General features: G+C 40.0%; 1 protein-coding gene across 1 annotated transcript in view; it reads right to left on the reverse strand.

Annotated features, from left to right (window-relative positions):
• LGR4 (leucine rich repeat containing G protein-coupled receptor 4) overlaps window positions 1–17,585 on the reverse strand; it is a 79,708-nt gene that overhangs the window by 40,283 nt on the left and 21,840 nt on the right. The window contains exon 2 of the mRNA XM_051622079.1: window positions 4,034–4,105. Coding sequence (XP_051478039.1) covers window positions 4,034–4,105 — 72 coding nt within the window. The remainder of the gene's footprint in view (window positions 1–4,033; window positions 4,106–17,585) is intronic.

Raw genomic sequence — 17,585 nt, forward strand, 5'->3', positions numbered from 1 at the left:
TTGGTGGTCTGATCCTCAATCATTTGCAAATTACTTCCAGATGAGTATCAGTTACACAGAGATGGAGAATTTTTATAACATTTATAAATAGTGCAAGAATCCTACAGACACACGAGAAGTGTAACGAGGCTGCAAAGAGGGGCCTGTGGAGCACATAACCCAAGAGACAGATGCTGCCCACAGACAAGCTGGAATGCCTTTGCTTGTACCTGTTAGTAGTACTCAGGTAGGACACTCTCTCAATGGTACAAAAACTCAGATTATACCTGCAAATTTTATACTTTGCAAGGGAGTTTGTTCCCTAAACAAGGCCATTTCAGGTGTCTTCATCCACCTGGCCCCAACTACCAGCCATTGCTCTCCCATCTGTGTCAGACCTGTCAGTCTCATGCAGGTGTCTCTGATAACCCAGCACATCTGAAAATGCCAGTGGGCACACACTGAAGCAGCCAGGTTGCTCCCCCTTCAGTGCCACAGAAGGCACCTTTTAATCCAGCAGGCAGCTTTTACAAGTCTGGTATGCTCCTTTGTTCACTTTGGTTCACTAGTGCTCATTTTGGGATTCGGAAAACAATCCTGCCAAATAATTCATTGCATTAAGGAAATTACAACCCCCATTTTAAATTACTCCTACTGCATTTTTTTAATCCCATCCTCTTCATGCATGCACTGTGTAAGACTCAGTTGCCTACATAATACATCTAATTGCCTCCCATTTAGATTCAATTAAGCCCTGTGATACTGTTTTGCAATATTAATTAACTAACTCTGTTGGGGGCTGATCTCCCACGGCATTTGACAAAAGAGAAAGGTGTCTGGGGCTGTCTCCTGGATGAAGAGCTACTGGAAGTCTGTGGTGGGGTGGGTACTTATTGGATTCCCATCAAGTTTCTGGGACTTTCATTTGCCTGAGGCATGTAATTCTTGGGAAAAGTTTGAGATGGAAAACTCACCTCCAGCACAGATTTCAACACCACTTTGCTTCAGCTCAGTCTCTTTCCTGCAGAGACTCACATCCAGGTTTCTGTGCTGGAAAAGCAACTTCTACTAATGTCTGGCTGTTAGAATTTGGATTTGTTCAACTACAAATAAAAGCCAGGAATAAAGTTTGAAAATCATCTTAGAGTGGAGAGGGAAAACTGTAGGTGTACAGTGGGAAGTTCAATAGTTTGGGTTTTTTTCTGTCCACAACCAGCAAAAATAAAGACCAAAAAATTACTGGACCCTATGCCATAGAGAAAAATGGGCAGAATGAAGCAAAAATGCATCACGTCTGGTGCTGGTCATTTCCAATACAAAGTTAAGATGCTTTTGCTTGAATCTACTTTAGTCTATTTTATTTCCTCTAGGAAGAGCACGTCCTGAAGCAATGGAACCTGGAGTTGACTTGTGAACAGATGATCATAACCAGGTCTTTCTAGAACAGGAAGAAACTTCCCTCATTTCACTGCTCATGGGCATGGCCAGAGCCTCTGCAAATAGGCTACAAAAGTCAAAGCCGGCTGCTGCAAAACATTACTAACAGCTCACAGCTCTCAGTTAATGGTTTTCAACTGAATTACTGTACAAAAATACTGCCTGCTTATGGCTCTGCTCTCACAGTTGTTTTCCTGCTTTTCTGCATCCATGACAACTGTTGACTTGGAGAGTTTTTCTTTTCAGTCTTTCTGCAGGTTCTCCTACCTCTGCAGCTGTAAGGAGCTAACTTGAATGCAAGTAGTATTTTCTGTTGTACTAAGAAACTACAATTTATTCAAATATGTTCAAACATTTGCCAAGTATCATTATTTTTGTAAAGATGGGCGAGTTTCTTTTCCCCAGCAGTTGCTTTAACATCTCAAGCAAGCATGCTAGGAATGATTCGAAGCTTCTGGGTATTCACATATGATACTGAACTTAACACTAGCCTATTTTTTTGCAAACTGCAGTGCTGGAATTCAGGGGGACATGAGGTACACGTAGCAAATTGCTCTTAAGCAATAAGCACAACAGATGATGGCTGAAGGCTCTGCCTTTTCTCTTTACCTCCTGACACACCCCAGGGTTTATACAAGTTGCACAATATGCACACCCACCAGTTAGGTTTTATTGCTTAATTACTTATATGGAAAAAATGAAGTCTCCCACAGTCATCTGAAGTTGGGAAAACAGAATTGTTTGTTTTTCAACTTTTGGTGTGAAACAGGAGTATAAAGAATTTGGAAAAAACTGAACTACAAATACAGTCTAATAGAACAACACACAAACATAGAGCAGCACATATTAGAAAGCACATAGGGAAGTGGCTGGTATATATTCTGAGCCAAGTAAGCCTCCCTAGACCTCTAATTAGCTTTTTTTTTAATTGACTACTCATGCCATACAGACTTTCATAAATTGCGTCAATTACACAAATGCACCACCTGAAATCCTGGTAAACCTATTTTCCTTCATGAGGTATTCTACACTATATTGCAAATTTAAGCAATAGCTAAAAATCAGAGGCAATAAACTGGAACCTGTTAAGCATGAAATAAGATACCACACACAATTCACCTGACATAAGTCTGTCCAACTGGCTGACTTGGATCAAAACTCTTTAAAAACAGGGCAAATTGAGTTATTTACCTGTATTAGTCATAGTAGCTGCTACATTATTAGGACATAAAAAGACCCCAAAATTGTAAGGAGAGGTAAAATACCCTACTAGACCAACCAATGAAGCTACAGTGCAAGGAAGAACAGAGAAGCTTTCAGGAATGCAAGCTTTTCTTCAGGAACAAGTAAGCCATCTGTTGCCAAATTTTAAATATCCTTGTTCCAGTCAGGTATGGTGGTTGCATTTGTTATGGCAAACAACCAAGAAACAAAAGGTCCTGGGCTTTATCTCTAGGATTTTTTATGCGGCTGATTTATCCTGTTGCCCTTTACAAATAGTTTTAATTCTTTGCTTCAGTTTCCTCATCTGTAAAGTTGGAAAAATGCTTCCTTACTTCATAAAGGTTTGTCTCTTTGGGAAAATGAGCTGTTCTGTCCGTAAGGTACATTTACTGGAAAATTTCTCAACATAACATTCATAGCTCCAGTCTAGCCAAAGTTAAAAATAAGAACAGGCTAACTTTTATTTTAAATACTCTTTGATATAAGAAATGCTACTTTAACACTGGAAATGCAAGAGAAGCAAAGCAAACTGCAGTGGCTTTGTCTTATCTGTTGCATGTTGTTGGAATTTCAACACACTGACAAAGGTTGAACTACTACCTTGTCTTCACAGATAAGGAAACTAAGGCACACAGAAGTCACTTGTCACATAACAGTACTTACAGAAGTACATAAGAGTACTAAAGCAGTAATTGAAAGTCAAAGCCTTCTCCCTGCTTATGACTCTGAAACCCAATCTAATCCAGGGCTATGCTGCAAAAAGATGCTTCAACTTCCCAAAGGGATTGCAGTTAAGACTTCAGCCCAGGAAAAATGGGCACATGAGCCTTAGCTCTGCTTGAGGATTCAGAAGTGCAAGTATCACCTAAATTAAACCTAAAAAAACCCTAAAAAGACAGAGGGGACAAGAGGGAGATGGGAACTGGAGAAAGAATTTATGACAGATAAGCTAAGAACAAGAAGCCCTGCACCACAGAACTTGACTTTCTGATGCAGGTCTGGATGGGCTTGTGAGTGCTGCATCTGCAGCCTACAGGGACAATGGGAGTAAGCTGCTCAGTACATTAAACAACATATACTTTATGGAACTTATGCAACAGCTATACTGTAGCTCCTTTGGAAACAATGGTAATTACACACCTCTCGTGCTATCCAAAGATAACACTGTAATTAGCCTGTGTCATCACTCTAGCCATGATTAAAATAATTAAAGTAAAAAGTCCCTTGTAAGTAGCATTTACTGTTCCGGTTTCCAAACTTGTACAGGATTTTTTTTTTTGAGTATAATTGCTTTCTCTGTTTGCAGCTCAACTTAAGACTATTTCCCCACCCACCTTCCACTTTACACAGCCATCTGATGTTGTAGTAAAGCTTTAACGTGTGAAATACTCACAGCTCTTCCAAGTAGGGAAAGTTCTTGAACGCATCCTCTGGTAGCCTTGTGATGTTATTCATGCTGATGTCTCTGGGGAAGGAAAAATAAGAGATTCATCAATAAACACGAAGGGATTTTTACACAATAGGAAAAGGAGGAGGAGAAGAAAGCTTAATCAGATGGTTTGATAACAAAAAAAAATTCTAGCATCACACAGGAGTATCTCTTTCTAGAAAAGTCTAGAAATTTGCATGTCAAACTTCAAAGCACAGTAATTTGAGGATCCAGTCACAGCAAAGATCTATGTCATGAAAAGTTGATTAAAAAGTTTTCTGACACCTCTAAACAAAATCTACTGTGAAGCTACAGGGCACGCATATCTGGAAGAGGCTCTACAGTCCTGTTACTCCCATTACTAATTTTTACCAACTTACATATGCATACAATTCTAGCACAGATGATTAAGACTGCTCCAAAACCACAGCACAGGAAAAAAATTGTAAAAAAAGGTTGTGACCACCCACCAAGCAAATTTTCATCCCACAATGTCTCTAAAAAAAAAAAAGAAAAAAAAAAAAGCAAAGAATACACACATTGGGACTTAATAAAGAGCTTCTGGCAAACACGGCTTCTGAAGCAACTGACAAAAATAGCAGAAACATGTCCTAGCTCTACCACTGGTTTTTGTTGTTGTTTTTGTGTGTGTGTCTTTTTTCCTACAAAACCTATAGAAGGTAATAGTTTTAAGCAGATTTCATTCTCAGTCCCTAAGCACAGACAGGTCGGCAGCAAGTGCTTACATGATAGGTATGCAGATCTGCTCAGCTTTTTTCTTTCTGAAGGAGCACAGTAAGTGGCAAACCTGGTGCCATCACCTCAGTTCACACCTACATAACCATCACAGATAATCCAGTCCTAAAGCAAGATATTACTCAATGCGAGTAGAAGTAGCACGAAAACAATTCAGTTTGATAATTAAGCTAATAACTGCCTAACAATTCAGGACATAATCCAAGTTCTTTCTTTCCACTTGGTTACTGCTTTTTTTTTTTTAAATGTGTAGTTTAACAGGCAACTCAGTGAGACTTGTTAGTAGAGCCCTCCCAGCTTCCTTCTGTTTGTCGTCTTCCACTTGTAGCCTTCCACAAATTTTTCTCTAGCATGTATGTGACACCATCCCATGTATTTCAGGTAAAAAGCACACATAACAAAACCACCCCATCCATCTCCCTGATAATGAACAAGTACCACTGGAGCTCCTCCATGAAGATCTGAAGGGCTGGTGGCTGCACACAGGAAGCAGATTTTGTTTGCCACCTAAAATGCTCAGCCTCAGAACATAAGTACCAGCCCTTGCCTATTGCTGAAGTAGATGTTCTTAACCCATCCATTGCCACCAAAATTTTTCAAGTATCTGCCTCAACTGGAATTACCACTTCTTATGATGAAGCAGAGAAAGATGAGTTTAGACACTTCCTGGTAGAAGAGAAGGGCAAAAATCTCTGAAAAACTATTTTGTAGCAGCAAAAACAACTCCCTTGAGAAATTAGTAAGTTCCACATTCAGGATATCTTCAGTGGCTCCCACCCACAGAAGGTCTCAGTGCTGACCTTCGAAGGTTCAGAGTCAGGCCCCTAAGTGGAGCATGGAGCATACAGAGGGGCCAGTGCTGCTCCTAAGAAAGTAGTGTCTTGGGACATTTGTGCCTTCTTTTATGTTGTGACATACCAAACGCCATGTCAGTACCATATAACTTACCAAAAAAAGTTGCAGCAGCTAATTAAACCCCTTTTTGCAAGGAATGCCCACATTACCATTTGCCATAGCTCATTAAAAAAAAGTTTCCTTATTTACACTGACAACAGAATTTTTTTCCCCACAGCAGTTGACAATGTCAACTGATGTTAGTGAATTTATGCTGAGATTAACAAGTAACTGGCAACTGTTCTGCTGCCCCTGACCGAGCAGCACAGGCCCCCACCCACCACTGACATGCACGCTGCACTCTTAAATTAAATCTAGAGGCAATTGTTTCTTTAAACTAAATGTTTATTAACTAGCAAGCCAATCTTCATTTCTCATACCCCAGTGTAAACCAAGAGAGTTATTCCTCAGAAGTTGTTTAGCATATACTAATATAACTTGAGAGCAATGGAGATCAAAATAAGGTTCAGCACATAAAAAACAAACCCAATTGTGAGAGACAACCAAGAAAATCCACTGCAACGCAACAGGCTCCTTCACTAAGCTCCAGAAGGAGCTGAGCTGGTGATGATTTATTTCTAAATTCTACAGCCTGTGTGTTTTAAGAGGTGCTTTGTGTCTCAACAGCAGCTTGGGTACCGTGAGATGCTGCAGTTGCTGTGGGGGGACATTTTTCTTCTTGTGAAGGAAAGTAAATAAAAGTATCAGATACATGAATTGTCAGCTGTCTGCTCCACAGGAGACTGCAATTTTTATTCTCCCTGCCCCCTCATATACATTTTTCAAATTGTCATGAATACACACATTTCACACACCCAGGCCAGTCCTCTCCTTTCCATATGACTACACATCCCTTCCAGTATCAACTGGGAAGCATTTATGAAAACAGCAGGAGAATAATAAAGGAGAGGAGACCCTACATGAATCCTAAGAAATTGTAAGCTGTGCAAGACAAATCACAACTCTCTTAAGAGTGTCTAGATGATATAAAACCCTACAATCATATACACAATATTAAATGGTGGTAGTATAAATTAAGTCAACAGTACATACCACCAGAAAGCACTTTATGAATGGCAACACATCCTTTTGTCAGGGATTTGGACTGCAAACACACTTGTGGTATGACAGGATAGCTACAGAAGTAGTAAAGAATCACGTCCATCCGAAAGCAAAGGTCTTGAAGATTCCAGAGCTACAAATGCCTGATTTTCAGAAGTGGCATGTACAATCCTAAGCAAAGTCGACAGAAATCATGTAGACATATAGCATGGCTGGCAGCCAAATTCTACATAATTCCAGCCTTTTTCTGGGATCTGAAATTAGCAGAGAATGTTTTTTTGCCTGTAGCTCCAAATGTTAGCATTTACAATTTTAATACAGGGATTACAATACACAAATTCTACTGACATTTATTTTCGGTCAAATGGCATTTTAAACAAAACCTGGCACAGAGACACACTGCAATTTTGTCTGACATTATCACGTGAATCTTCAGGGACTGCTTATCATGTTTCCCTGCTAAAAATCTGGAAGTATTACAAAGTTTCTATATTTGCCTTCGTTACATGTTATAACTCCCACTCAGTAAATAAGCCAATATCTTTACAGCACTGATTTGCAGACTTTGAGAAATATCAAGTCACTAACTTCCAAAGTTTCTTAATGACCACCATGCAAGTTTTAAACCAATTTTTTTTCTTAATTAAAGACATTATACAAAACAAGTTTTGCTGCAGAAATCACAGATTGCCAGTGGCTCACCAATCAACATACTCGGGTCGGTAACACTTTGAAAAACTGCTAGAAAAAAGTTAAGTTTCAGCATAAGGGACAAGAAGGTGAAAATACACCAATCTTATCTGAAGTTGCATTATCAACAAAAAAGCCACCAAATATAGAAGGAAAGACCTATAAAGAAGTTTAGAAGCCAAAATTTAAAACTTGATTTGGTTTATATAAATAAATGTATTGGTTTTAAGTCTACAGAATATCCTTAGTCAAAGAATGTGCCCTATTTGCTGGTAATTAAATATTAAGTAGTTCAAGAGGTTCAATGGAAGCATTTACCCATATCGCTAGAATTTGTTACTTAATAACTACTCTCTTAAAAGTTTGCCTATTAAATTTGGAAGATGCTTTTAATAATAGGTGCTTTATAGAAGCACAACAAAAATCGACTAGCAGCATATATCACAAAACAATATCAAGTATTCCCCCCCAAATCACTATCCAAAACAGAAACAGCCGTTGCCAAGTTTCTACTGCTTTTATTTAAAAAAAAAAACATATTTCGTATTTCTAATATTTCAAATATTTGTATCAGTCTATGTAGAATCAAGGAGGCAGTCCACACAATAAAGATAAAATACAACTTCATGCTTTGAATACGTCAAAAAAGTCTCCATGTGTTCCTCCAGCTCTACCAGAAAGACCTCAGGCACCACACTGCCAAACCTTTCAATCACCACCAAAAAAAACCCAACAAATCCAACGAAAAAAATAAGAAACAAAACACCAGAAAAACCCCACGCTTGCCCTTATTTTTACTGCAACAATGAAGTTCAAACTCTGAATCTGGCTTACGTTACATTTCTTGTTCTGTCACCAATTTGCAGTATGACCTTGTCAGCCCAGCAACCAACCGCTCTGTCTTGAAGTTAAACCCAGCCCCATGCTTATATTTGGGATGTTTTCCCCAAGAAGCACAAAAAGGAAACAGCAGCTTTAAGAGGCAAAAGATGAGGACAGGGTTTTACACTGTACATTTGTCAGGAAAAGGAAGGAGAAGCCAGGGCCAGACCTGCACCTTTCAGCAGTTAGCCATTAACCGGGCTTATCTGTACTAAGCAGCCAGGCTAAGTCTTCCCTCTCAAACCAACTTTAACCAAGGCAGGTCAGGGCGTGACTGGGCAAGGAGCTGGCATCGAAACTCTAATGATGAGCAGCTGAAGGTGGTAACCTCTTTAGCAAGAAGTGTCTGCATCTCGGGGATAACATGAATCACAGCCTTATAGTTACAATTAGTTTCGCCATTTCAGGCAGGAGAGATGTAACGCCAGAACATAAACACAATCGTGCTCCCTCCTACAGTGCTGTTGCTGCCCTGGCTGCAGTTTTACTGACAAGTAAGACTCACACACTCACTCAGAAGTTTTGTCTTTCTTACTGAAAGGTACTACAAAAAACAACAACAACAAAACAGTACGTATCTTGAAGAAACCTACTGGAAGTGTTATTTCACCATCCCAGGTACTGCAGAGACTAATTTTTACAGGTTAAATGTGAAAAATCAAGCCAAGGTACTCCAGCAGTTATTTGTTGGCTACAGCCTGCTTCAGTAGATCACTTCAGGTTAATATTACATTAAATCTTCATAGCCAGCTCAGTTTAGTAAAGTCCCTTGCTTTCACTTAACACAGAAACACAGGTCTTTAAAAATACTTCTATGTATACTAACCACCAAGGACACAAAAAGCCATGAAAACCTCCTTATGTCGAAAGTAGGCATCAAATCAGATAAATGAACTTGGGAGAGGAAGGCACCTTTACTGGACACAGTAAGAACACCCAGCACCACATCTCTCCATGTAAAGCAGAAGATTTAAACTACTCAAAGCAAACAGCAGTGGAGATTTCAGAAATCTAAATTAGGCAATATAATGCACTTAAACTTTATTATACTCTTTCTGTGCAAGAATTCTGGTTCCTAAAGGAAAGATTTGGTCGTTTGTGTTTTTTTAAGTATTCTTTGTGCTACCACTACCCAAAGGCAGAGTTCCCCAGGCTCCAGGGTAAGCAGAAATATCCCACATTCAACTTTGCAGGCATCTGGAAGTAAAACCCATCCAACCTCCCAATAATTCCTATTCCTTTCATGATCGAGCACTCCAAGTTACTTCCAGTGTGATAAACTCCCTGTCATGAGGCTGCTCTTCTCCCCAGTCCCCTTAATATTTATTCTGGAATGTGATCTTAAATTCTGGCCATCTTTGCCCCACCAAACTCAGCACCACTTATCATCTCTTAAACGGTAACTGACTAATTCTCTCACATTTTAAAAATAAATAAATTATTGCTTATCTTTAGACAGTGGCTTAAGCCACAGCTTTCATTGGTGGCATCACACAAAAGAGAATCAGATAAAACACACAGCATGTCACAGCACCTTCTGCAGCACACAGATCTCTTTCTCACTCATTTTAAAGCACTGCCTTGACCATAAAGTAGCCTGACCATCTTAGATTTATCCTAAACATCTTTCTTACTCACTTCCAGAGTGGGATTCAGGCTAGAAAGGACAGCTGATTAGAGACAATGGAAATGGAGGAGGGGGACAATAATTCTTGCAGGAGAAGAAAAGCTGCAACAACAAAGAGGGACCACAAAATGGGAAACACAGACTTCTGTAGAGGGCTACAGAAAGCACAGGCAAAAAATCATAAATAAATTAGCCCAAGATATAGGCAGAGAATGAGAGCTAATGACACTCAGTAACTGATGGGGACTGAAAAGGAAAGTGATGCCAGTCTCTGTGGACTGAGGGACACTTCACTTCAACAGCTTTTTTTTTTTTAAACAAGACCTACCATTCTTCACTGTAGCCAGACAGAAGGTGTGCCCACTTTCAGCAAAGAAATCTTCCTCACTACCCAGCTCTGGTGTACCGGCTTGTCTCCTAAAACTCACAGAAGATGTGGGTGCTAGGTTTTCTATCCTGCATTGCAGCTTTGGTTATCAACACCTGGATCTGCACTGATCTGGGGGCACACACACCTTCCCACCACATTGGTGTGTACTGCATCTGAAGGTGTGGTTAAGCATCTAAAATACTCCACTTTTTATATGAAGATCTTAAGCTAGAAAAACACAAGATACCTAGCTACAGAAGAGGAAAATTAGATCTCAGCCAAACCCAACTGAGACTGGTTGCTTAAAAAATAAAATCAAAATACTCCCCTGTGCTGTCACTTCACTGAGGTAACTTCTTTTCAGCTCTTCACCTAACCTCTATCTTTTGTGAAGTTTAGAAGAGAAGGGGGAGAGAGAAGGAGCGAGAGAGGAGTGTTTGTTGAAGGAAGGAAGATCATGTTTCAACAAGGCACCTTTAAAATCCTATAAAATACTCCCTCTGAGCAAGCTTAACCTGTTTGCTGATAGATAATAGCATGTAATACTGTAGGCTCCATTCAGTCTTTTCCAAGGTCTGGGCCCTCTGCCATTGCATTATTTAATTATAACACTTACAAAATGATTTAGGCAGAGCTATCTTATTTGAATAAAGCCCTCCTACCTTCTTGTATAAAACCATTAGGTAAAAGGTCTTAATCTCATGTAAAATTCCCCAGGTAGTAAACCTGATCCAGCTTCGGCAGTACGAGGAAAAGCTGGAGCTGTTAATAACTTCGGAAACTACGTTAAATAAGCCAGGTTATTGCAAATGCAAGCCAACACGATGCTGGAAAACACTCAGCAACAACTAACCATCCATTACCACTGGGATCGTTGATACATGGATAATGCTCCAATTAGGGTAACACAGGCAAAGATCAACAAGACAAAGCAACAGTTACTTTTCTTCACGTGGGTCTACCAGACCAACAATTATTTGCTGATAAACAAAAATAAAAGGGACATAAGTATACAGTAGTTGTATGGTGATGGTCAGTGCTTCAAATTCAGTCCGGGTCAAATCTGCTTTAAGTAGGAGAACTGCCTGGTGTGCCAACAGCAGGGAGAGGCAGAGGAGCTGCAGCAGGGAGGAAGAGGAGAAATCAGGGAAACTGAAGGTTAGACCAATCTAAATTGTACTGTGGTGCTATGGTCTTGAAGAAATGCATTTGGTGCAGAACTCCCTGCAGAAACATGCTCACAGGATGGAAACAAATGTAGTTTTCAAGCAAATCAACACACCGCAGCAGCCAATCCCAGGGGAGACCAGCAGCTGAACTACATCCTTGGGTTTAGACCTACTTTTCCATTTAGCCAGCTTCTTCAGGATGAACATAAAGCCACTGAAGGGAGAGAGTCAATGAGTTTACATTAATACTGTCCTAAACCTTAATTGTATTCTGTATGTAATGAAAGTATAAAAGTCTAGAGGATCAGCAAGGAAATTCTAATTAAACTAATTAAATTTAAAATAAAAAGTTTGAGTCTGTTATCTTCCTGATAAGAAGCATCAAACAATTATCTTCTAGAAGCACTTCACATCTACTGCTTTGAACAGTAATTGCCTGCACTGTGGATCCAATGAATGCAGCTAAAATTCGAGGACATATATGCAGACATGCCAACCCCAACAGCTATAACTCATGAACAGGAGGCAAACAAATGCCAAGCAAAATAAAGATCATGTTTACAGCAGACCCTACGCTTGGAAAGTGTTTGAGCTTGCGATGGTGTTTGAGTCAGAAAAAAAAAAAAGTTAGTAACGTGCTGCATAATTAATTTCTTACCTTTCACATACTACCTACATCTATCACTGCAAGGTTTGGCTACATCAGCCTATACTCTTAGCTAACATTTATATGGTAATGGCACAAAGATGTCCCAGTATGTTAGACTGATTTTGTATTTAAAAATTATATTCTCCAATTTCTGACAAGGTCTGCCCAACTACCAGGACCCACCTCCCAGTGGGAAGGGTCCCCTGGGTATGCCAACAGCCAGAACTCTGCAGTATTAACTATCCCACATCCTCCAATCCTTACTGCCACGTCTTAACGCGTTTTTCTCCTGATCTTTATCTGCTGTTCCTTTCAATATGGGCAAAGTTGCTAATGATAAAAGAAAATGGAAGATTTGAAACCAATTTTTGCTTTAATGTAGATTTTTCTCTTTGTGATTACATCTCTCCCTGCTGCCTCTGGCATGATAGTGGAGACCTCTGGCATGTAAAAAGCACAGAAACCTGTTCTGTATTCACAGCCTATTTTGCAATGACAAAAAGCCTATCAGCCATGCCATTCTTTTTTGTTTACGAGCATGTTTCCTTTTCCACTTCTTCTAGGAAACATTCTTGTAGGAAAGGAAATATCCAAATACTTAAAGCCTTAGTCAACATCTGCTGTGACTGGCCGAACAAGGGACAGGTTGCATTCCCACCCAGCAAATACACTTGCTATTTCCTAAGTACCCGTGCTATCGCCTCTAACCACCACAGCGTCTTATCATCTGCTGTTTGCATTGCAACAAGAAGCCAAGGGCCCCAGTTACACGTGTCAACGTGATTGGTGCTGTACAAATACACAGTCGGAGACACTCCTCACCTGGAAGAGTTTGCTGCTTAAATGGACAAGACAAACAGCATGAGAGGGAAAACTGGCATGCAGAGGTGAAGCAACCTGCCCAAAGGCACCAGCAGAGCCCTGCTCAGCTGCCCACTGCTGCTCTCCTGCTATGTCCAGCTGCTACCCCCATGACCTTCTCAAAATAAAAGCAGGGACTGCAGAAGTAAATTCTACCCAAACTGCAGAACAAAAAGGGAGGGAAAATAAAGACTAAATTAGCTTTCTTTTTTCCCTTTTTTTTTTTTTAAAGCAGGAAAACAGGCCAGGAAGACGGCTCCTAAAGTTTCTCGTTTGCTAGATGTGAAGGCTCACTCCATTTGAAAGCCAAGGAGCGGATTTATACTCTTAACAGCCATGCAAACAGTTTATACACAGTGTTTCCATCCACTTTTCTGTGGCTCAAACTAACTGGAATGTTCACGTGGCCACTCACTTGGGGATGAAGCCTTTAACCTGCATTTTCATTGAAGCAATCAAACTTCAGTCCACTCACCAACCGCAGCTACTAGAAGGGATTGAGATATTCAGAAGTTTTCTAAAAGAAGGGTACACAGAGCCCTTTTCAGTAGAAATACAAAAAAAAACCCCAAAAATATTTTTAAAAAATGCTGATTGCAGTAATCTTTTAGCATTTTGCTGAAAAGGGACCTATAACATTTTCACTGACAGCCACAGAAAGGCTGAAAAAATTCAGACAGGTCTGTTCCTGCATCAGAAGTACCAACCCCCCTCTTCCCCCACCATATTTTTAAGTCACTTCGCCTGCCTCCTCCTTCCCATGTCACATCAACCTGGTGTTGTTTTTTTTCCTTCCAACATGATGTCTTAGCTTTCTTTCAGACACAGTAACTAGCTCTAATGTACCCTATTCATGTGCCAATCAAGCCATCATCAAGATCTTAGAGAGAACAATACTTGTATGCAAAGACCTATTTTGAACTGGTATTTGAGTCACTGCAGGCCAGCCATTAAGCAATCACACATACGGTTAATGGCCTATGTTGACACATGGTGGGGAATTAACGCAGAAAAAAAAATTCCACTGCATTATTATGAAAGAGATCGTATCCTGGAATAGGAATATAGCGCAAATTAACATGCTCTTTGGTTAATTTTTAAGAGCCACACGTTTGGTGCGGATTACAGGCTGAGGGAAGCTTACGGTAAACTGGAGGAGGAAACAAAGTGTCTTTCTGTGCAAGAGTATTTCCCTTACATAGTTAGAGATTATTTATAGCAGAGAGTAAAATTATGCATTATTCATGGTTTTATAATTATTTACTCTCTGGAATTCAGTAACGCCAGGGAATTGAGTACAAAAAATAAAAAATGAGGCCGTGAGCGTGACAGGCACGTTAGTCAAGCAGTCTGAGGGAAAGCCTGTGCTGAGATACTCCTCCTGCATCTATGGGTATCCATCACAAAAAGTGAATGACCAACCCGTGCTAGACCACAAGGCAGCCCATGGACAAAACCGAGTGGAAACTCTCATCATCCACATCCCTGATCTGGAACCAACCTCCAATGTCCTGCTACCACCCAAACTCCTGGTAGGGAAGCTCTCAGCAGGCTTATGTCACAGCTACCTTCTGACTTCAAAGTTTTTTTAAAAAATAAAATTTAAAAAGTAGTATGCTTATCCAAGACTACAAAGGAACGACAGACTAAAACACTGGAAAGTGTTTTATATATATATATATATTTATAAATGCCATTATAAGCATTTGGTGATAATCCCCTCGGATTCACACCCACTTGAGGTAACACACAGACTACAGGAGAGCAGCAGAGCAGTTAAAAATCTCTAAGGACCAACAATTTTCAAAAGACCACTGCAAAACATCTTTGGCCAGGCTGATTATCATGCCCTGAGAAGTAACACAGCAGTTGTTGAGAGGGATCAAACCTAAGTAAATTATTTTAAGCTGACTGCAATGTCTTCTGCACTTCATCCAGCTTGTCTCGTGTCTCCTGGCAGGATGGCTGGGGCAGAGAGCTAAGGCAAGTTGTACACCTGGTGGTGGAGCCTTTGGGTGCAAGCTTTCAAAATTATCTTCTCCTGTTAGCAATACTTTTGTATTTCACTGACATGTCTTCCAGACATGAGAAACTGAGGAATGCTTTTAATGCCTTCACCTCATGTAACAATAAGCAGTAAACTGGGTGGAACAACAACTCTCCAGGTTAAGGGGCTTGAACCTGGAATCATCTTAGCCCAAACACATACACCCAAACAATTAATCACAACCATTATTTTTTGAAAAACTTAAAGAGTATTTGTAAAAGCCAGTAAAGGCAGGCAGAGGGAATGTATTTTTAAATCCACAGCTCTTCACATATGAAAGAAAAAGGAGAATGCACCAACAGGTTACATGCTTAAGTGCATTAAGGTGTAGCCAGAAAACTGGCTTATATTCCCATCATTTTCCATCTCCATAGTGGAACTATTTCAGGTGGGGTTAGCAGTCCTCCATATAGCATGGCCTCACTAAGAGCTGTATCAGCACAATGATGAGGCAGCAAACTGAAATGGCAGTAAGAATGAGGAAAGGTACTGTAGGGGATAGTGGAAACTCTGCTCCAAAAAGAAACATAGCATGTAGCTTCACCTTCAAGCAAATCAACACCAGATTCCCTAAGGGAGTGTTACAGAAAAACATTTGCCATGTTTTAAGTAAATCAAGTTAGACTGTGTTTGCAACCTAGCTAAAATAGGGCAGAATTGTCAGTTGCAACAACTGTCCTCACCATTGCAGAGTCAGACTGGACCACCAAAGTAACTATGTAATTTTTAAATTACTCTTCGATGTTTTTCTTTACCAAGTTAAGCCAGACCCAGGTAAGACATCTATCTGCATTTTAGCTTAAAGCACACATTGCTAGATCCGACATAAACACGTCACCCATGACCAAACCAAGGTTCTGTTCATTACTATTGAGGAAGTTCTCAAGCATTTTTTTCTTATCAAAAACTCCTGTGAACAGCCATTGCTGAAACACTAAGAACATCACCAAACTATGTAATCAAACCAGTTTAATGAGATCTGGGTCCACCCCCCCCCCTCCAGTCTCAGGTCCCTGCTGCATAACCACAAGCACCTACTAGGCAAGTTTTGTTCCTTTTAACAGCTTCAAGGGCAATTCCATAAAACTTAAACTGCCTCAACAGGAGTGCAGGGAGCCACACTCACCCTTTGGACTCCAAGGACACCACATCTCACTCCACCTAGCAACACAATATTTACTACAACAAACATTTCTCACCAAAAGCTCCCCATTACAACTCCGGACACAGATCCACCAAGGTTCAGTTCCTCACCCCAGCACAGACTCATTTTGTGGGTTTGGACAGGTCGCTTCCCCTTCCCAAACTCCAAGTTCAAAGAAGAATAATCTTTTCTGCATCTCTGAGAGGAAGGGGGAGGATAAAGCTACCAGTATTTCTGAGCTGTCCAGACAGAGCCCAGCACTTATACCTGTTTACACTGATAGAAAAGAAGCACTATCATTACACACATACATTCATATAAAAATCTTCTGTTGCATTTTCAATCTGTTTTATTGCTCTCTTAAAAAAGGGGTACACAAACAGCTACAAATCCAATTTCATAAATATGCCAACTTGAGTAACTCTAAGTACTTGGGAACTTTATTCATTTTCTTCTGGTTTATTTTGGTCTCCTACTCTGTCCCACCCAATGTTTAGAAAGCAACCTGAGCCTCAAAAGTCTGGGTAAGCCCTACATTTTTAGAAGGCTAAAAGCAAAAAAAAAAAAAGAAAAAAAAAAGGCAAAATAAAACTGGTGTATGTAGACAGTCACTGATACAATGAAGCCAGAAGACAAAATGTAAGCATCCAAATCTATATACAACAGAACTTTAGCATTTAATATTTTTTTCCACTTACATGTAAACACGTAACTTGGATGTAATTAAAAATTATTTCTGGCCAAAAAAACCCCAACTTCTTCTGCAATACAGCACTATAATTATCTACATACTGAGGGAAAACGAAAAGCACACAGTACAGCTTTCCAGAAATCAAAATAGATTTCATGGCAGCACCTGGAATGGCCTTTGTAGAACCAAACCTGCTTTTACACAGAAATTTTCGAGGCATCTTAAAGTAGCTGGTGAAACACAAGTGGTTTTGATATGACATAAAACTTAGGTTTCAGAAATTATTCATCATCAAGTACTTTGACAGAAGAGTAATTTCCACTTTATGACATTTGAAAGATTAAAGTCTGCCTAAAATCTTCTGAAGTCTCCCACGTGGCAGCATTCACACGTACTGATGTCTAACCTTGTGTTTCACTGGGGAAACAGCACCTTCAACAAATGGTGAAATGAGGGTTGCTGCCTATTGACAAGACATGTAGCCAAATACAAGAAACCAAACAGTCTCTCTAGCTTCATATAAGATTCCCATCCTTTTGGGTTATACTGGTTCAGCTACATTGCTCTTGCTGAGTTGTTTGAGATGTATGGCCAAGTCTCTTACATGCATGAAGACACAGGTTGAGCATCCACCTTACCTTTCAGTGAACCTTAGACATGAGTCAAAATGAAAG

This window comes from Apus apus, chromosome 5 (assembly GCF_020740795.1).
Source record: "Apus apus isolate bApuApu2 chromosome 5, bApuApu2.pri.cur, whole genome shotgun sequence".
Taxonomy (NCBI): Eukaryota; Metazoa; Chordata; class Aves; order Apodiformes; family Apodidae; genus Apus; species Apus apus.